The 21876-nt window shown below is 33.5% G+C and overlaps 1 protein-coding gene across 1 annotated transcript; it reads left to right on the top strand.

The window, feature by feature from the left end:
* Window positions 1–142: 142 nt before the first annotated feature.
* On the top strand, window positions 143–17417 carry LOC134270937 (superkiller complex protein 2-like). Its single transcript, XM_062753208.1, has 23 exons — window positions 143–343; window positions 814–920; window positions 2599–2716; window positions 2946–3057; window positions 3184–3249; window positions 3970–4214; window positions 4368–4499; window positions 4981–5126; window positions 6027–6173; window positions 6662–6746; window positions 6937–7043; window positions 7350–7496; window positions 8042–8132; window positions 8548–8760; window positions 9065–9175; window positions 9305–9535; window positions 10167–10442; window positions 10647–11020; window positions 11327–11537; window positions 11709–11819; window positions 15575–15793; window positions 16733–16870; window positions 17203–17417. The coding sequence occupies exons 1-23, from the start codon at window positions 233–235 to the stop codon at window positions 17401–17403; spliced, it is 3699 nt and encodes a 1232-aa protein (XP_062609192.1). The 5' UTR covers window positions 143–232; the 3' UTR covers window positions 17404–17417.
* The last annotated feature ends 4459 nt before the right edge of the window (window positions 17418–21876 follow it).

Below are 21876 nucleotides of genomic sequence, written 5' to 3' on the forward strand. Positions count from 1 at the left end.
TTTACTGCATATTGTAACGTTGCATATACAAGTAAGTTCTTTTGTTAAAAACTGTTAACAATATTTCTGACAAATTAGAAATTATTGGATATCTAACATTGTGTATAATTTCCATGATTCTTCATTAACTGTACAGGTAGAGTCACGGTCCTAGTGGTAATATCAACTTTTGATGAAGAGGTAAGCAGCTGTTCCATACAACATGCCCTAGCTAGTCTGGTAAGGCAGCACCATGGATATAGAAGGATTGGGAGTGGATTTTGATCTGGCTGAAGTCGGTTGTCAAGGAAAATTTATACCAGTCCTAAAAAGAAACTCTGATGGTGATCTGCCCAGAAAAACAGTAAGTAATTTGAATATTGGATTGTTTTTAATTTCCATGCAGATTAATTGGACTACATCTTTGATGTCATTTGTACCTTGTAATATATCATCTAAAATGTAAAAAAGGTAGTAGTGCATTAATCTACACATTAATGTAAAATGTAATAATATATATCTGCCCATCCATTTTTTTTTTGAAAGATCAGAGTATCCTTTGCTAAATGGGCAATAGACCAGGATATAGTCTTAAAGTTCCATATAACCAGAGCAAGTGAATGTACAGTAAATATAAGTTAAAGCAGACCATCAGGCCTGGGGGGCATAAAACTTAAATGAGCTCACTTTTGATCTCGGTCTCACTTTTCCACTATTAAATCCTTTGGATCAAAAGCGAGCTCATCTAAGTTTTCTGGCCACCAGGCATAATGAATCAAAATGTGTTCAACCTTATTGAGTTTACGTTTGACATACTTATTTGACTTTGTATAGCTTCCTGCTGGCTTACCACCAATTGTACCTTCCTGGGATGAAGAGTTAGAGGAGTACTTAACTTGTGTAGAGAAAGTACCAGTCCATGATATTACCAAGGCACAAAAGTAAAATATTGATTTACCGTCATAATGCAGTACAGTTAAGGTGCACAATGGAAATATCGACAATATTTTGTAATTAAAAATGTATTCATCATCAGGATGGCGATTATTTTTAGTACATTATTTATATCGGATAATTATGATTATGGTTAATAAAATTAACTACATATTGAGGATGACTAGATTTTAAATTTAGACTTGTCACGTGATTTGGCAGTCACGTGATTTTAACACATTTACTTGCAGTATTGATGTTACCTATAAATCCCACTAGTGCAAGGGCATGACCAAGTTAAAATACTAAGTTTACTTTATAAATATTTTCAACACACATTGTAGTTTCTGAAAAGTGCTGCAGGTTAAATTAGCAAATCACCTCATTTTGTGGTATTTTAAAGAATTTTTGCATGACGTATATTTTGTATCATGTCATAGTTAAGTTTTCCTGTAAAAATTAGGGTCCGCCCCGTTTTTGTAACCTGGCTTAACTGTGCTGCGAAGTATTTGTTTTACCATCATTGGAAACGTGTGGTTGATAATGCTTCAGAGAAGAGAAGTATAACCAACCAAGGATTTCCAATGACATTATTTGACTATATATAGTTTAAAGACAAGTACATGCATGTATTCATATGCTTTTGATATTTCCTTACAAGATAATGTCAATTAAATGTCATCTTAGAAATAAATAAAAATTGATGATGATTTTATAATTTATATGTGGGCTAATTATTGTGATATATGAAAGTTTTGAAATATTAAGTGTGTGATGTTTCATTAACATCAATATTAATTGTTTTGTCATTACATTATGGGAGATTTTTCTAAACTAAGATTGGTTGAAATCCCCTCCTGTAGGAAATCTTATTTTATTTCCCCTCACTTGCCATTGATAGGTCAGTTTATCTTGAAGCTAATTATGTGTCGTAATGTTCGACATTTGCAGCAATACTATCCCAATTTCATGTTGTTATTTTCAGAGAAAATCACTTGAAAACAATTAAGAACAATTGGAATGTAGATTAAATCTTTAATTTGTTATTCCCTGAATAATTAATAAATTCCAATAACCTAAAAGGCGTTAATGTGGTTTTATCATGTTTATGATGTCTTATATCTATAATGTGCGCCACCTCTAAATCAAATTTCTAGGAATGTTAAATTCATTTTTACGTTAATTTATCTTCAAAAAGTGCAAGAATTTTAATAATTTTTTATCTAACTTAAAAGTATAAAACAGATCACCAACACTTCGTGAGAATGCAGCAGTAAATTTATTTTGTTGACCGGTTTCGACCTGTGACGGTCGTCATCAGAACCATTTTTTATCTGGTCAAAACTCCTGGAAATGAATGCTGATTATATTTGTATTAAAGAACATCTTATGATACCCTGATTTTAAATTGAGAATATCTTAGAAAATTATCAGTGGGAACTGGGAAAGGTACTTTATCATGTTTATAAATTTTGTGTTCATTTACAGTGTATGATGCAAGTGTCGTTAAGTTTATTTCATGAAACAATTACAAATCTCATTTGATTAATACAATCATTCATTATCCTATAGATTGTCTCAGAGAAAAATTGCACCCTTCAGCTGAGATTATCTTTCTTTAGCAAATTAGCAGCTATATGACTGTATTTACCTCTACACAAGTCAATAATTGTATATATTGTTTAGGTTTTGGTCCAGAGAGCCTTGTCCTGAGAATCTCTATCATGCTGAAGTGTCGGGGGTACAGACCACCATACAGGTGGACAGGAACCCCACCACAGGGGAACTACTAGGCTACAAGGAGGTGTGGCACACACAAAATATAATATAACACATGTACATGTAGTTATGATAGAAATCAAATTTTAAAGTTGTAGAAAATGTGGGGGCTTGTAAATTTGTGTTGTGTCTGTATAACCTCTTTGGAAATTTTGTCCGTTGAATTTTTTTTTTCTTATATTAGAAAAAAGAGAAACTTTATGGTCATAATTTAGCACCAAAATGGGATATAAAAAGACAATTTTCCCATTTAGGAATTCTTGGAGAGCACCTCAGAGGGTAGGACCTCCCTATCTTTGAGGAGACCCCTGGGCCCTGCCAGTCAAGATGTTAGAGGGAGCAGTGCCAACTTCCCCTTCCTGCCCGGTAAATTTATTTACTAGAAATCAGTCAGATGATTACGTTTATTTTCTTGTACATATTAATGCAACTGTTCCAGATTTCATCATATTACAAAATTTTTGCATCAAAATTTTTTGAACACATTCACAGGTGGAATGGAAGAAATTGATTCCATTTTATCCAAAGACAAAGAGGGATTTTTGGATCTTGAGAAAGGTAAATGAAACTTGAATGCTCTTGATATTGATTATAAAATTGTGAAGCAAAGTTTTGGACACATAATCTGTTGACCTTCACAGGGTTGTCCTATTCTGATATTTACCCTGAACCCTTACTTAGGAGAGGAACCAAGGACTTCCTTCTACTTTTTTAAGGTTCCGTATTTCAATTCTTAGAGACAACCCTGCATGCAGGAATCACCTTGTCTGTTCCTTTCAATTTGTTTTAAATATTAATTGTTTGATAAGTAACAAATTGCACAAAAAATTAAAACTGTTAGATGCCTATTGAATTTACTCATTATAAAAAATTTTGATAATGAAAGTGTCTGTCACCGTTATGATCAAAGGCCACTTGAAAAGGATTACCTGGTAAAAATCACTGCGCAATACAGTGAACTTGGATGTGTCAGACAGGTGGATTATTTATAGAGAATGAGTATTTTCCATAATACCCATGTGACCATGAAGAACCACGGGCCTCTTAATCAAATTAATAATAATATTATTAATGGAAGGCATAGGAGAAAAAAAAAATTGGGTACAGTGATTCAAGAAAATTCTTTGCACAGAAAGTTCTCAATCCCCAATAAGTTTCATATGACTGCCAAAATTTTGCTTTTGCAATAACCAAACACAAAATTATAATGAAAAAAGTGACTTGTCTGGAAATTTGCCTATAGATACTGTATTAAAAAACATTTTTCACTTTTCACAGAGTTATTATCAATAGCACCAGGTTTGAAGGAGGGAATGACCTTTGATGACCTTGACCCTAAACCCCAACAGAAGGAGTCCACTTTTATAAATCTGGCCGACATTATGTCTGCGGGGGATCTTGATGAGTTTGATCTGGGTGATGAGGAGGACGAAGAAGAAATCCGAAAGGAAGATGAAGGTCAAGGTCAAATCCGAGCTGACTTAAAGCTTGAAAAGAGTGACAGTCTGGAAAATCTTGTGAAGGTATTGTGAAATATGATTCATTTATTTAGTCCTTGAAAATTACCTTCGGAGATGAGGATGATAAAAACATCCCTTTTCCTTTGGATTTATCTAATTTTAGTAAACTTGTTTGAAACTTATGCATGTATGTGTAAGTATCATTATAAATTGTAGATTGATCATGAAAAAGAAAGTGAGAAGGCTTACAGACCCAGCTATGAGAAGAAAGAGGAATGGGCCATCAAAGTTGACACTGACCATCCAGTGGAGGATTTCTACCAAAGAATACCTGACATGGCTTATAAGGTCTGGCAGATAAAGTTATTATATCTATTATCCCTGCCCAAGAAAGATTCAAGGAGATTTTAATCAGTTAAAAGGCCTTGTATATCAGTTTAATGTGTTTTTAAGAATGTATGAGGAACTATATGACTTCTTTATATAAAGCTTGCTACATCATAAGGTGACCAGTAGTACAAGTCTATTCATTTGAGAGCATTTTTAGGGTATTTCCTTAACCATGTGTTGTGGACTATTATATGAGAAACAATGTTCAGCGGATGAAATCTTGTTAAATAGGAAGCTTTGCTTTGCAATGCCCCTGTTCTCAAGTTCTATGAATCTCCATTATCTATATTTATTTTACTAGTTTTAAAGATTATTAACCTTAATCATCAATTAGTATCAAATAAATACAATTATGCAAAGTTAACATTATGCTTATTTTGTATTATAAAATTTTATTGTCATAAATCAAAGGAAACCTTTTTCTCTCCTATACATATAGTGGCCTTTTGAGTTGGATGTGTTCCAGAAGCAGGCCATCCTACGTCTGGAGAACCACGAGAGTGTGTTTGTGGCTGCCCACACGTCTGCTGGTAAAACGGTGGTGGCTGAGTACGCCATAGCTCTCTCACTGAAACACATGACCAAGTAAGCCACATAACCACAAATTACACTCTTTTGTGACAGTTAAGTGATTTGATTGTCATGGGTTCCTTTCCCTGCATTTTAAAGAAAAATATTCTATTGTTATACAGAGATGTTTCTTTGATAACAGTTTCATATATAATCTTAAAAAAATTGTGGAACTAAATTGGAGAAGGATTTGTGTATTTTATTACATGTAATATCATATGAATATGTGATTTTTATACCCCCGCTCCAAAGGAGAGGGGGGTATTCTGTTTTACCCTTGTGTGTCTGTCCGTCTGTCTGTCCGTCCGTCCGTCCGTCTGTCTGTCTAGCTGTGTGTCCGTCCGAAACAAATTTTCGTCGAAGTTTTCTCAGCAACTACTCATCGTAGATGCTTGAAATTTTAACACAATCTTCTACGAGGCAAGCCATATGGTGGGATACATTTTTGTTTAAATCCGATGTCAACTTCCTGTTTGTCTGTGCGTCTATCCGTTTCATACATAACAAATTTTCGTCGCAGTTTTCTCAGCAACTACTCAGCGTAGATGCTTGAAATTTTAACACAATCTTCTCTGAGGCATGCCATATGGTGGGATACATTTTTGCTCAAACACGATGTCAACTTCCTGTTTGTCTGTGCATCTGTCCGTTTCATACATGACAAATTTTCATAGCAGTTTTCTCATTAGCTATTCATAGCAGATGCTTGAAATTTTATTACCGACTTTGTTGAGGCATGCCATATGGTGGGTTTGATTTTGATATGAATCTGATGTCAACTTCATCTGCCTGTAATTGAACTTGTGTAAACAGTATATTAACATGATAGTGCTTATTTACATCAGAGCGGGGGTATTACTAGTGAGCATTGGCTCACAGATTTCTTGTTTTTTCATCTTGAGATTTTTTTTCTAGAACTGTGTACACATCCCCAATCAAGGCTTTGTCCAATCAGAAATATCGAGAATTTAAGCTCACATTTGAGGAGGTGGGGCTAATTACAGGAGATGTTCAGATTAACCAGACAGCATCTTGTCTTATCATGACAACAGAAATTCTCAGGTAACCTTTGTATGATTTGAGATAGTAAAATTAAAATACATTATGAAAAAGAGGTTTGGACTACCAACTCACATTAACATATCATTCTCTGACCTCGATCTTCCAATGACCTTGACCCACTTTTCCCCATTTTGAATTTTTCTTTGTTTCAAAAATGACATTTTCAATGAAACAAATTGAAAATATCTATTTAACTGTGTTAAAATTTTCTGACCTTGAGGTTTGTACATGGTATGACCTTGAACTTTCAAGGTATTATAACAAAATTGTATCCTAAGCTACAAAGAAATTATTAATCTGTTATATGTTTTTGATTCTATACACTTCCTTTTCATGTCCCTTTTCATTTTAATTTTAACACTGTTCTCTGATTGATACATATATTTGCTTGCCTTAATATTACAACCTCTATTGAGGGTACATGCTCCCAGGAATAAAAGAGACTGAAATAAATGAAATATGTTTAGTGAATATCTTTTTTTCCCCAGGTCTATGCTTTACAATGGATCAGATGTAATCAGGGATCTAGAATGGGTGATCTTTGATGAAGTTCATTACATAAATGATGCTGAGGTTAGTATTAGCATTTCAAATTTTCAAATTGTGTACAAAACATGTTCTTCATATATTTTTTAATTACACATTGTAGAATTAATCTCCTATACTGCATTAAATTTACATATTAATAAATTTATGGGGTTTCAATTGCCCAATGTATTTCAGTTAATCCTATTTTGCTTTATGTAATTTATCTTTCTCACAGAGAGGAGTGGTGTGGGAAGAAGTGCTGATTATGTTACCACAACATGTCAACATTATACTTCTGAGTGCAACTGTACCTAATACTGTGGAATTTGCTGATTGGATTGGGTAAGTTACATGTATAAGTTAACAAACAGTCAATCTCAGTTCTCAAATTCATGAATTGGACTCAGGCTGTATTGTAGAATAAGTAAGCTAGAATTTAATCCTGAAATTAATAAAAAAAAAAACTGAAGAAAAATGAAAATAGCTACCAATACATACATGTAAAGTTACACACAGTGTGAATCATACTGTATTCAAACTTTTGTACAAAGTAAAACAGCAGTTATTCCTATGGTTTGAAAAAAAAAAACACATTTTCTTTCAAATTTGATTAGAGAACTCAAAATGTTTCCATCTTGTTTTCTGTAGAAGGACAAAGAAGAAGAAGATTTATGTAATAAGCACCTTGAAAAGACCAGTACCTCTAGAACATTATTTGTACACTGGGACCAGTGGAAAGACCAGCAATGAACTCTTTAAGATTGTGGATGAGAAGAAAACTTTCTTAACAAATGGGTAAATGAGTTTTTATCTGCCTTCTAGAATGGGTGTAGTTGATGGGGCTTCACTGGTCAATTCCTTCAATGAAAGTTCTTGTATAGAACAGGTAAAAAGTAATCCGTTACACATATCTGCCTGATTCATGACATTCTCTTTAGTTCTAAATTTTCCAAGTACTTGCATGTAAATCATGTAATCTACATCGTGCAAATTTCCTCTGGAATATATGAACATATTCCTGGCAATTTTTTTTTGAAACTGCATGTTAAAAATTCTTCAAGTATGATGGCTTTCTACATATATACATCTTTCTGAGGAACATATTCTTAATGATCAAAAGGTATGGCAATCATCTTAACTTTGCTGTTCTTTATATCTTAACAATCAGGAGGGGGCCTTGAAGTATGCAAAATAATCAAATGACTTATATTTTAAAAAATAAAGCAAGTTATGAAGGAGGTACCACTGGGTACATTTGTTAAAGTGAAAAAGAATTTTGATAATAAAGAATCTAGAGGAAACCATTTCTTTGTCAATTGAATTTGTTTCTCATTTAAAAGGTATCACAAAGCTCTAGATGCAAAGAAAGACAAAAGTAAATCTTCTCAAGGATTTGGACCCAAAGGGACAAGGGGAGGTAAACCACAACAAGTAAGTTGATGCCCATTAATACATGTAAAAAATTCTGCTGAAAGAGACCAAAAAAAAATCATTTTGAGATAAACCATTTAGAAATCCTTTGTTTTTTATGCAGTAACCACTGTCGTATAGATATTATGAAGGTCACTGGCTTTGAAGTGTAGAGGTCTTGTCCATGCTATATTTTCACTAATGTGTAATAATGAACATCAAACTTGGCCTGAATACTTTTAATACAGTCAATCCTTGTTATTTCTAACTCAGTGGCATTGGGAAAAAAAATTGAGATAGCCAAGGATTTAAGATATTTAGGGTTAATTACTTAAAGAGTAAAGGCTTTGGGTCTTCCATATCACTTTGACTTATCCATGGTAAGGGACATATGAGTGTTCAAGATACCAAAAGATCAACTGTATTTATATTTCAGGATAAAAATGTATGGATCTCTGTGATAGACATGCTCAGTAAGAAAGAACAATTGCCAGCCGTGGCTTTCACTTTCTCCAAGAAAAAAATCGACGAAAACACCCAAAATCTCCAAAACAAAGACCTGACAACAGCCAAGGAAAAAAGTGAGATCCACACGTTTTTCCACAGTGCCATAAAGAGGCTTAAACCTCCAGACCAGAAACTGCCTCAGGTATAATAAATTGATTGTGATTTGCAGTCAAACACACAAAGGACAAACAAAGGAACAGGCAATTTTGCTTCCCTATTTATGTAATTTGTTATATCACAATATATTTTAAAGATATTGGGAATAAAAATTACTTCGCTATAAGCATCAATTCATTGAAAGTGTGTTCTTTATAAGCATGTTTTACTGTAATTGCATGAATATAAATAATTTAGAAACTTTTGAGGAAAAAATGACAAATTGTTTTGCTTATGTCAAATTGCTCATCAATACAATCAGATTACAACATAACAGTTTTATGTTTAAGGTGTTAGAAATGGAGATTCTGTTGAAGAATGGGATTGGTAAGCATCATAGTGGAATCCTACCTATTCTAAAGGAGGTTGTGGAAATGCTTTTTCAGAAAGCTTTAGTAAAAGTAAGTAAAAGTAAGCTCGTGAGTTATTTTGTTGCCATTGAGTGTAACTGCATATAATATAAAATATAAATTGTCAAAACTTGATTCATAACAGAGAGTTACTTCAACTTTGGCATAATTCTTTGCTAGGTTCTTTTCGCAACTGAGACTTTTGCCATGGGGGTGAACATGCCGGCCAGAACGGTGGTGTTTGACAGCATCAGGAAGCATGATGGGACGAATTTCCGTGACCTTCTACCCGGGGAGTACATCCAGATGGCAGGAAGGGCAGGGAGGAGGGGTCTAGATACCACGGGGACTGTCATTATTCTCTGTAAGGGGGACATACCGGAGATGTCTGATCTTCATAAAATGATGCTGGTATGTAATTTCTCTCCCTATCATTATACCTAGAGCAAACAAGGTTCTCATGTGTATACATGTACATGTATATAGGAATCATCTTGTCCATCTGTTTGTCTGTCTAGCTCTTTGTTTAGCTGTCCATGCAATCATGTCCGGTCCACATAACTTTGTAACTGAGAAACTTTGGAAGCACTTACTTCATACAAGGATTGTTATTGACCTGAAGATGTGTCATGACCTTGTTCTTAGTCATTTTGGCAAATTTAATGTTACGGCAGAAAAAGTATAAAATTAGTGTTTGGTCTCCAACTCCCTAATGGATAAGCATTGGTGGTTCAAACCTCATACAAAAATGCTCTTGAATTGAAGGTGTGTCAGTGTTATTTGATCAACCTACAGAAATGTTTTATTCCTGTACTAACCATATCATGTAATGAAGAATATTAGAAGTTTGTACTTATCACAAATAGTTCTTATGATTGAATTTAACTAAAGGACATTCTAGCAAGATCAAGGTCTCTGACAGTAAGAGGGTACTATCTGTGTCCAATAGTACTAATAGAGAAAATAGAATTACATTTAGATAAATACAGTGGCTTTAAGTTTCTACGTGCATGTAGAATAATGTGTATTTATTATTTTGTAGGGAAAACCAACTAAGTTGGAATCGCAGTTCCGCTTGACTTACTCTATGATACTTAACTTACTGAGAGTGGAACAGCTGAGGGTGGAGGACATGATAAAGCGGAGCTTCTCCGAGTTCCACCAACAGAAGGACATCAGTAAACACAAGGTCACCATAGACCAGCTCCACAGCCGAATATCTCAGATCCGCCCCATAGAGTGCTACCTGTGTTCTGTAGATCTCGAAAAATACTATGAGACTTGTAGGGATTATATGTGCCTTAAAAAGAAATTGCAGGTAAAGTTTTATAGCTTTAAATTTTTATAAAAGTTAGACATTACTTTTGATTTCATTTAGTTTGAATCTTGAAAGAAAGTATCCATACATATGCTGGTACTCATTTAAAATATTTTGGAAGTATGTGTAAGAAATGTGTGAGGGTAAGAAGAGACAAACAAGATATTTTTACATGTAAATAGATCTTCTGTTTTCATTATTCAGGAAGTTGTTTTATCCCACCCTGCAGCCATTAAAGCTTTGACTGCAGGGAGGGTTGTTGTCATAAGCAACAGTTTCCATAGCAACCAGTTAGGAATAGTTCTCAACTCTACAATGGCAGCTAATGAGAGAGTGTTTACATGTCTTGTTTTATGTGATAAAAATAAACCTGTGAAATCAAAAACTGAAGAAAAGACAGAGAATGATGAGGTGTCCCCGGTTATAGACACTGACCTGTATCTGCCGGAGGCACCAGTCGGACATGAAATGGTTCAGGTCAAGGCCAAAGACATCAGTAAGGTGACGGTCAAAAGCATCAGAGTGGAGGCCAATAAGATCATTGATGACATAAAGAAAAGGCAGATGCCCAGATTTAAGTAAGAGATGAATTCTCTTTTGTTAAATTAAAAGTTGTTACTTACAGTACTTTATGTAGATGTGTTTTGTTATAGTTTTTTTTTTCCAATAGAATAAAACAAGGAATTCCATTCTAAACATTATAGATGCCATGGAAGAAGCAATATTTAAAAAAAGAATGGAAATTTTTTATAGGAAGTGTGGAAATAATAATAAATAAAGAATTTAAAAAGTTTATATATACATGTATATAGGTGAATTAAATAGTTTTCTCAAAGTCTGATTTATTTATTGTGATTTAAGTTAAATTAAATGTTTTTCCACAGGGATGACCCACCAGGAAAATCGGTCACAGCAGCCTCACAAGAATTGCTACGCATGATTGAATCCAACATTCACGGTCTCCCCGGGCTGGACCCAGTCAAGGACCTTCACCTTCGTGACATCGAGCTTGTGGAACAGTTCCGAGCTTTACATCTCATAGAGGACAGCTTTAAAAGCTACCAGTGTATAAACTGCCCTCACTTTACTGAACATGTATGTTTGATTAACAAACTTACTGTTATCTAAATTTAACTCGTCATACTTTATCATGTTTGTATTAAATTTTATGAATGAAAAAAGGATATGGGATCCTGTATCTAGCATAGATTATCTGGGTCTTATATTTTCATTATTATATGCATACATGATGCCTTCTTATTCTAGTTTGAAGAACATGGTAGAAACACTAGATTGAAGGATGAATACAAAAGACTGAAGTTTCTGCTGTCTGATGAGAGTCTGGCACTCTTACCAGAATACCAACAGAGAGTTCAGGTAAATATATTCTAAACAGGACCCAGTATCCATTTAGGACCAAAAAAAATTAATCAATAGTTTCTCAGGCACCGCCGCATCAGTTCAAAAACGGCCGCAGTGATCAATTTTATTGATATATTGAAAAGGGAAATAACTCAATTTTCTATTTTTCCAAGTTGAAAAAGAAAATAGAGTTATTCCCCTTTTCGTAAATGCTAAGATAGACGTTTTTATTAGAAAAACAATACATTTTTTCTAAATTTTCAGTATTTTATTAATTGACTTTTAAATAAATGTTTGAAGTAACATTATTTAAAGTTGAATACATATTACAACCAATGTCAGAGAACAAGAATTAAGAATTGGTAGATATGATTTTATCGAACAAATGGCTTAAAAAAGGTGTTCAACCTGCTTGGAAAAAAAAAGCCTGCCTGCCGCATTGAATTCTGATTTTTTTGGCCTGAGAAACTATTGATTAATTTCTTTTGGCCTTACTTCAGTTCTTTAAATAGTGCCTTAACCATTGCTGTGAAGATTTATTGGGAATGCCTCAGTGGTTTACTTGCATTGTGCTTATTCTATAATTGGGTCAGAAAAAAATGATTAACAAATCACTCGATAATTATTTTAGTGACTACATCACTAGACTAGGTTCAAAGCTTTGTTGCCTTTTGTTGTGAACACTTTATTTTCTGAAGAAAAAAGGTTTGTGATGCTAGCTGACATATGCATGTTGTTTAATATACATTTTTGTTTCTTATAGTAACAAGATACAGTCAAGATTTTTGACTTCTGAATCACTTTATCATATTCATATACCCATTGTACTTGAAATAATGGTGAGTTTTGGAAGTTCAACTGTATGTTTAATCAAATGCTATAGCTGATGAATATTACCTGCATAAAGGAAAAAAAAATAGCATACAATTAATCAAACGGCATTCAATAATTGATTGATAATTTAAGAGGTTGTTTAAGAATGACTTGCAGCACGTACTGAGGTGTGATCATATCGACAATGAGTGGATTGTGAATGACCGGTGAACACATGTGGACTTACAGTGATCGAGCAAATGAAAAAAAAGTTCAATAGTATACCATGATATTTAAATGCTAATTTAAAGTATACCGTTAGTAAATAATCAATTATCAACTGCCTTGAGTGTTAATTTGTAGATCATGCATATTTTTATACCTCCAGTCAAAGTGTGGCGGTAATACCCCCCGTCGAAGTGTGGGGTATATTGGACAGAGAGAGAGCGTAAAAAATATGCACGCTAACTCTCCATTCCCGCCTACATTTTGGAACCATTTAATTCAATATAATTAGCAATTTGGCCATAAAGTCTTTATTTAATACAAAGAACAGTTCAATGGTAATTGATGAATTGTCTTAATACCAGCGCTAAACAGTAAATTATCCATAATTTCAGCTCTTGAAAAAAGGGGGGTAGACGATATTTTCCATTGAAATCGGAGTTTCAAGCATCACTATATTTTGAAATAGTCTTTGATATGATTAAATGTTCCTTATATCTTTTCTTGTGTTTTAGACAAATAAATAAAACATAAATATATCAATAAAATATAATGTTTCAGTTGTAAATCGCTTTGAAATTGGTGGAAAATAAGCATTTTTATTGTTTTTTGTCAATAAACATATGTTCTCCCCCACGTGTCACACAAAAAGCTTTGGTATGCATTTATGAAATAACATTCCATATTACCTGTAAAAAGGAATTTTTGTGACTTGGGGGGGGGAGGGAGATGTTTTAAAAATATTTTCCGTTGATTTCTGTAGTGAAAAAACAAGTTTTACCAAAATTTTAAAGTTATCTCTCTTTGTTTTCCCAAATAAGTAATGTTTTATGAAAATTCATATAATTATCTATAAAAAATATTAAAAATTCATCATATATGTTAACTTTTGAAAATTGACTTGGAGGTAGGTGGGAGAACTATACTTAGGCCTTTCAACTGCCGCTAGGGGTCGGTGTTATGAACGATAACTCACTGCTGAAACTTGTTTAGAGCAGGCTCGGGGTATCTAACTGTTTACACGCAAGGCAGTTTTTACCATTTTCCAAGTGTTTCTTTGCTCTCAGTAGAATCCAGTGGTTTTAGAATTTAGCACCAATGTTAAACTTATTTACTGTATCGTTGCGGACACCGCTTTACTGCATATAATTAAAATTTTTAATTAAAATAGAAAGTGAAATCTACCCTCCTTCTCAGTTATAACCTAATTGAATTTTTATACTTGGTCGTTCCCCTTCGTGCTTAGTAACACAAATAAGATGATCAATTGTTGCATTTACTTGTAAAAATATATATATTTACACAGGAAGCGAAAAAGTGCGAACCCAAAAAACATGACATTAAATTTTCTTCTTCATAATAATCATCAAAGAGAGTTAAAACTATTGAATATAGTCTGTTCCCCATTCATTTGACCCTGTTATTTCAGGTAGAGTGAAGGCATTCTCTTTCTCTTGGTCAAAACTTTTTGTGTACAAAACAATGTAAGGAACCCTTTTGTGTATATAACAATACCAATGCTGAAACAGCCTATATGTCATTCCTATAAACGATAACTCATAAATCGGCACTAAGTTGGTCATTTTTTACACCTGAGTTACCTGTCCTTAAACACAACATCGGAAAAGTCAGTTATAAATGATTAAACTTTTAAATGATGTAATTAAAAGTATGAATAAGTTATTATCTTTTTTGATAATTTCATGTACCTATAAATCTATCTATACAATGTTTTTTACCATATATGCAACTTGAAAAATTAGTTGGAAGGCCTACTATACTATCGTTTACAGTTCTTTACCTTCTCTCTCTTTCTGTGCAGTTTAATTGTATGGGCTATGATTATGTAATGAGGATTATTAGAAACAAAGATATTGTAATATCCTGAGAAGTTGTCTTGATCTTGACCTGTTTTGACAAAAAGGTCACACAAAAGTGTAATTTTTCAATGGAGAATCACTGTAAGCTTATACATGTGTACTACAAAGATTTTTATGAACTGAGATTGTGTTGTGATCTTGACTCAGGGTCATTTTGGCAAGTTCAAGGTCACTGTCAAAAAAGTTATTTAAAAAATTTGCCAGGCTTTAACTTTGTAATGGAGAATTATTTTTAAACTTATATTTGGTGCATAGAATGTTTATGCCATGAGGATGTATCAAGGATAACCTTGACCCAAGGCCATTTTGACAAAGCTCAATTAATAAAATGACGAGACCAGTTTGGTTAATCACGAAATTCACAAAATAATTTCCTCCGTGCAAATATTTCCATTTTTATACAGTACATATACCATAAGCCCAAAGACTCCTCCTGAAATTCATTGCATCGTGTGTCCTCACAACATGAACTGAATAAGTCCTCGTTAAAACAAATATACATGTATTTAGAACATACTGTTTTCCATGGGGGTCATTATTCCAGGGAATCATAATTTCTCTTCAGTCCATGAATTTAAAAAAAGGTTAGCAGATTTCTTAAATTGCACTTTATGCCTTTAGTGTACTTTTTAAAAGTACACTGGGACAAATTTCCTTGGAAAATTTGTGACCACGAACTTAGCCTAAATTAATACCATGTGGAAAAAAAGTAGTTCTACAGTATATATATTTATATATATGCCACTTCTGTTTATTAGTGGAAAACATCATGGAGACAACTTTTGATTTAAAAAGTGAATAATACATGTATTGTGAAATTAAGAGTTATTTAATGTTTTGTGTGTATTTTAGGTTTTGAAACATTTGAACTACATTGATGAAAATGGTGCTGTGCAATTGAAAGGCAGAGTTGCTTGCGAAATAAGCAATCATGAGATCATGATAACAGAGTTAGTGTTTGAGAACGTCTTGACAGATTTACATCCCACAGAAATTGCAGCCCTCCTCTCTTGTGTGGTGTTTGAACAGAAGAACTGCAGTGAGCCAAAACTGTGTCCTGAACTTGTCAAGGTATACTGTACAGTCATCATTGTTCATGTTTGGGAATTCCATTAATCATCCATGGATACCCATGAATTTACATCCCAAATGAACAATGAATTACTTTGTTCTTTGAATGTTTGGTAAATACAAGATAGTCATTAACCATTAAAATTTTGCTTACTCACCAAAATTGTCTCTCAAGGTATGAAATGAGTAGGGTAGATTTTTGCGGGAAATCAAACTTTTATTCTATAGCTTGGGTCATTATCTGCAAGTAATCAAACATTGACCCTATCCAGGAGATGAGTCTCTGTGCAGTAGGTGAGAGATTTGTCTGGGTAGTGTGCGTGTGTTTATGTCTGTACATTAAAAGTGAAAGTGCACTATCCTTGTAAAAATTGTGTACCCCCTTTTTTTTTTACCAGGTCCTATAAACCAATACTACATGGAATAATTGAAACATTCCTGCATGCATGTACATATATTTCATTCAAGAATTACCAATTGAAAACTTGCTTTTTAGCTCTGTACTGTTCAGGTGCCAAAAGAGCTTAATGCAATAGATGTATTAAGAGTGTCCACCCATCATCCACCCGTAAATATTTTTTGGGGCCTGTGCTTCCTGACTCTTAACTGCAAAATGATGAGATTCAGAATATTAAAGCTAGACTGAGGAAAATTTGTAAGGAATTAATTGCTCTTCATGACTAACTTGTACTTAATGCCTGGATGGTGGTTATACTCACCAAAATAAATTACATGTACTACATTCAGGATAATTTTGGTCTCATTCATACCAGGAGAATTTTATTTGGGGCACAATTGTTTGCAAATGTAATCAGGGCAAAAGTGACACAAGATGTAAATAATCCTTTATCCAGTACCCATGCACCCTTGAGAACATTCTTATAATTATATTTAAGTTTATTCATTTGATGTGAACAAACATTTTTATTTTCTTTGAAGGGTAAAGAATCCATAATATCCATAGCCCAGAAAATCAGTGGGCTCCAGAGACAATGTGGGATGAACCTGGTGGGGGATTATGAGGACGAGTTTAAGTTTGGGTTGATGGAGGTGGTGTTTGAATGGGCGCGAGGACTGGTAAGGGATATAATATTATGTAAAGGATAAATCTTATATAGAACAGTAGGATTAAAGAATGTCTGACTCAATAAAATGATAATTGATTGATATTTTTTCATATTTTATTCCTGGTACAATCCTCTCTTCATTAGAAAAACATACTTGAAATGCAATAAAACAGTCATCTTAAACCTCAAGAGAACAAAATATGAATGACTTGTTTTGATATAATTTATATTTTCCATTAGTGCTTTATTTCTTAGAACAATGAGTCTGTTTATTGTAGTTGTCAAAAGAATAAGAAAGTTGCACTGTATCTCACTTTCATGTTTTAAATCATTACCTTGCAGCCCTTTGCTGAAATCACTGGATTGACTGATGTACAGGAGGGAATTATTGTCCGATGTATTCAAAGACTTCACGAAACACTGAGAGATGTAAGGAATGCAGCTCGAATAATCGGTGACCCCGTGTTGTATCGCAAAATGGAGGAAGCTTCTAATATGATCAAAAGAGACATTGTATTTGCAGCTTCACTTTACACACAATAAAACTTTAGAAGAATTTTAAGTCTTTTTTAGTTCTACTGGTTGGACTCAAAAAGAGCTTATGTGCTGGTATGGTGTTTGTCTGTCCATTTATCAGTAAATTACTCAATAAAGTACTTAAGAATTAAAATTTTTAAAGCAATATGAACTGCATTTTTGAAAATTTTATTTTGCTGTTAAAATGAGTTATTATGATAAATTTGTATTTACTTTAAACCTGAATTATGATCAATAGTTGAATCCACACTTTCCAACTGGGAAAATTTATGTAAAATTTTTAAAGCAATTTGAACTGCATTTTTGAAAATTTTATTTTGCTGTTAAAATGAGTTATTATGATAAATTTGTATTTAACTTAAACTTTTATGATCAATAGTTGAATCCACACTTTCCAAAAGTTATGTCCCTTGGCTGCCATCTTTTGGGAAAAACCCACAGAATCCTCACAGTAGCTTTTGTAGTTTTCTGGTTTGTAACTTAATTATTTGACAGAAAAAAATCAGTGCATCTGGTATGTGATTGGCTCAGGATGGGGCTACCCATACATTGACAGAAAAAAATTAAACACAGTGGATTTATTGAAGCACGCCAAAATGTTGGATAGCATAAAGAAGGAAATGGCATTTCTTTCCCTTTTGACCTTTTGCTTGACCCCACAAAGAGACACAACTTTTTCAAAGTGTGGATTGGACTATTAGGCTAAAATAAAGCAGAAGAAAGACTTCTATATACAATCCAATATACAGTTTTATACATGTATAAGAAATCATTATTGTACAGGACGACAATTATAACATAATTTTGATTCAGTTGAAGCTTATATAAATAGTTTTTCCATCGCAAATATGAACAACAAAAGTTTATCAATGTTATTTTTTTCTGTCATGAAGTAGATATTTACAATATTTTGCAACAAAAAATTGCAACATCAAAGTTGCAGCTCATTAGCTTTAAGGCATGTTTGTAACAATATGATATTTGATAAAATAACGGTATAATTTTCCATGAACATTGAAGATTAAGACTATCATGAGGGTCAACACTAAATCAGACGATCCCATCACCCTAAACATGAGAGGCCCATGTGCCACATGGTTCACCTGAGCACATCTGAGTGCTAGGAAAGAGCACAAATCAGTTCAGTGTTGAAAAAGGTTGGGGGGGAGCAGAGGGAATTTTATACTACTTAAAGATGTCTCCACATCAATATAGCATATAACTTTGCTTTTTTGAGAAGAAAAAAAATTAAAGTTTTTTTTTTTTCTCAGGTGACAGCCTTATGTGCTAACCAGCAAAGAACAGCACTATAAATGTTAAGAACTGAGTTATTTCTTGTCTCGCATTTGGTGGTTCTTCTTGCCTTCTACACCTCCATTCTTTATAAAAGTTCCATCACTGGGTATCGAAAGTTGTTGGCATTATATATCATTAATTAAAACACAAATGTCTGCTTTGTGTATCATTAACTGATTAATCTTATGGTATTTGCATATCATAAGTACATATTGTTTCTGTTACAGCTGCTTAAATGCATGTATATATGAAGCTCATTTTTAAAAAAAAGAATTATTACATAAGGCTAAGCAGTGTTTTATGTAATTAAGGAAAGGTCAAGTTCATGCATATAAATAAACAATACCTATTCAGCGGGTTTCTATGACTTTTAAGTGACCTGAGTTTGCAAAGTTCTTTTGTATCCTTATAAGGTTTTGTTATTTGATTGCATTTAAATATGAATTCTTATTATCCGAAAAAAAAACATTGATTTCATGAAATATCAATTCATTATGAAATATCAATTTACAGAGATTGAAAATTTTCTGCCAGCAAGATACATGTAGAATGTTTTTATCTATATCCTTACAATATTAATCTATAAGCTATCGTCAACATAGGTATTGGTTTCAGGAAGGAAACAGTATTTTGTGTGTTTTGTGTTTATCTACATCTTAAGGCAGTCATTAGGGCCCCGCAAGGATTTGCGGGTGCCCTATAGTAATCACTCTGTCTGTCTGTCTAGCTGTCCGTCTGTCATTCTTCCGTCCACAAATTTTCTGTTTTTTTCTAATAACATTTTTTTATGGTTGCCCAATCAAGTTCAAATTTGGTATGGTATTTCAGTAGGCAGAAATACATATTTTGATGCTAAGTTTGGTTCTCTATGTCTTCTGGTTTTGGGCTGGGGTGGTGGGGTAGATTCCTTTACTATGCATAAGAATGAATGGGCAAAGAGAGATAACTGCTGAGAATGTTACCATTGTAAACTGGGAAGGCTGTGCAATTTGTCCTTTGGGATTAATTAACCTTCCACATGAAGAAAGTCCTAAGCATTATCTTTATCTGTCACATTGAGATTAATAACTGTACTGCCTCTGTCTGCAAATGAACTTTGTTTTGAAGTTAAGGTCAATTTTGAATGATGTGTACATTCTCTGAAATATGGATTTAAAATAATGTTCATACTTTATTTTGGTTAAAATACTGTACAGAATGATTTATTATAAATTTATTGAATTCTAAAATCAAGATATATATATATTAAGATATCATTTTTAGCTCACCTCAACGAAGTTGGGGGGAGCTTATGTGATACCGTCGGCGTCGGTGTCCCGGGTTAAGGTTAAGTTTTTTGGAGCAGTTTTCTTTATAAGTACTTCTATGTCCTATATTGATTAGACATGCATGGAAGATGTTTCTAATGTGTTTCATTGTACCAGTCAAAGTTTCAGATGCTGCAATTTCAGCAAAGGAATGCCCAGGTTAATGTTTTTGGTGCAGGTTAACATTTTTGGTGCAGTTTTTGGTGTAGGTCTCATTTCCGAGTAACTATAAGCCCTATGTTGACCAAACTTACATGGATGGTACATCTTAGGATGCATACTACCAGACTTGCTTCGGATGCTGAATCTGACCTACATTTTCTGGACGAGTAAACAGGTTAAAGTTTATGGTGCAGGATTCATTTCCAAGTAACTTTGAGCCCTATAATGACCAAACTTGGCATGGATGGTACATCTAAGGGTGCATTCTACTAGGCTGGCTTCAGAAGCTGATTCTGACCTACATTTTCCGGATTAGTGAAAAGGTTAGTTTTTTATACAGGTTTCATTTCCAAGTAACTTTGAGCTCTATGTTGAACAAACTTGCATGGATGATACATCTTAGGATGCACACTAATGGACTTGCTTCAGATGCTGAATTCAACATACATTTTCCAGACAATAGACCTCGTAAAAGTTATGGGTGCAGGTCTATCACCAAGAAACTATAAGGCTTATATAAACCAAAGTTGCACAAATGATGCATCGAGGGATGAAAACTCTCAGAATCTTGCTTCAGATGCTGGATTTTAATTACATTTTCATGATAAAGAACTAGTTTTAAGTTTTTATAAAGGACTATTCCAAAGTATCAAAATTGCATAAATTTTGCATTTTTGGATGTACACTTTTTGTTGGTTAATTGTGTGACTTAATTTGCCTTACTTAAAGACAACATTCGTTGAGGTGAGCTCTGTAATCTCTGATTACCTATGTTTTATTATTACTATTTTATTTCTTTAATTATTTTATTTTTTTTGGGGGGGGGGGCTGCCTTGATGCTGTTAATTTTAACAGGTAATCAGACAATAACCCTATTCTGTCAGAGCTAAAAAAAAGAGTTCTTATTGTAAATTTAGAAGAAAAGGATGAGAGAGCAGTTCAATTAATCTCTTGGGATTAATTATCTAGCCTGCTGCAGAAAATTTAGAGGCTTATCTTTATCTGTCACATAAAGATTAATGAACACCTTTGTCTGCAACTGATGATTGTTTTGAAGTTGAGTTCAACCTTAGGTGATACTGGGTATTTGCATTCACTGAAGGCTTGCGTTTTATATAACACCTGCTTAAATCTTTTTTAAATACACATTTAATTTATTTTTTTTAATAAGACATGAGGTTTTCCCCGTTTTATGTAAATACAAGCTAGGTTACTATCTACAGGTTTTTGGACATTCAGGAATTATCTTGAAATTTTAAAAACTACAGTTGTTACTTATAATCTTCATTTTTAAAAAATGTAATCAAGTAAAACTCTCATTCAATGAGCTGCACCCTTATATTTCTACCCCTCAGCGGGGCCCTTGCTGACTGGTCATTTTTCTAGTTTTTTCATATATAAAACAGTAATATGATATTTTCTATAATTCTCAGACAAATATGAGTGATTCTTTTATCTCATCTTCCCTTCATGCTACAAGAGTACAGTGTATTATATTGTCCCTGTACTATACAGTTCACAGCAAAAGATGGCTTTGGGAAACAAATTGCTACATGTAGTACATGTAATAAAATCATGGTTATAGTCACTGACGGTGAGTTTTCTTCCACATGGCCAGAAAATATTAACTTCAAATCTGTGTCCAAGCCCCTTTAAAAGATAAAACTCTGATTACTCAATTACTTAAAAAAAAAGAACTTCACTATGAGAATGT

This window comes from Saccostrea cucullata, unplaced genomic scaffold, assembly GCF_032062105.1.
Source record: "Saccostrea cucullata isolate Sc308-1 unplaced genomic scaffold, CSIRO_AGI_Scuc_v1 ctg210, whole genome shotgun sequence".
Taxonomy (NCBI): domain Eukaryota; kingdom Metazoa; phylum Mollusca; class Bivalvia; order Ostreida; family Ostreidae; genus Saccostrea; species Saccostrea cuccullata.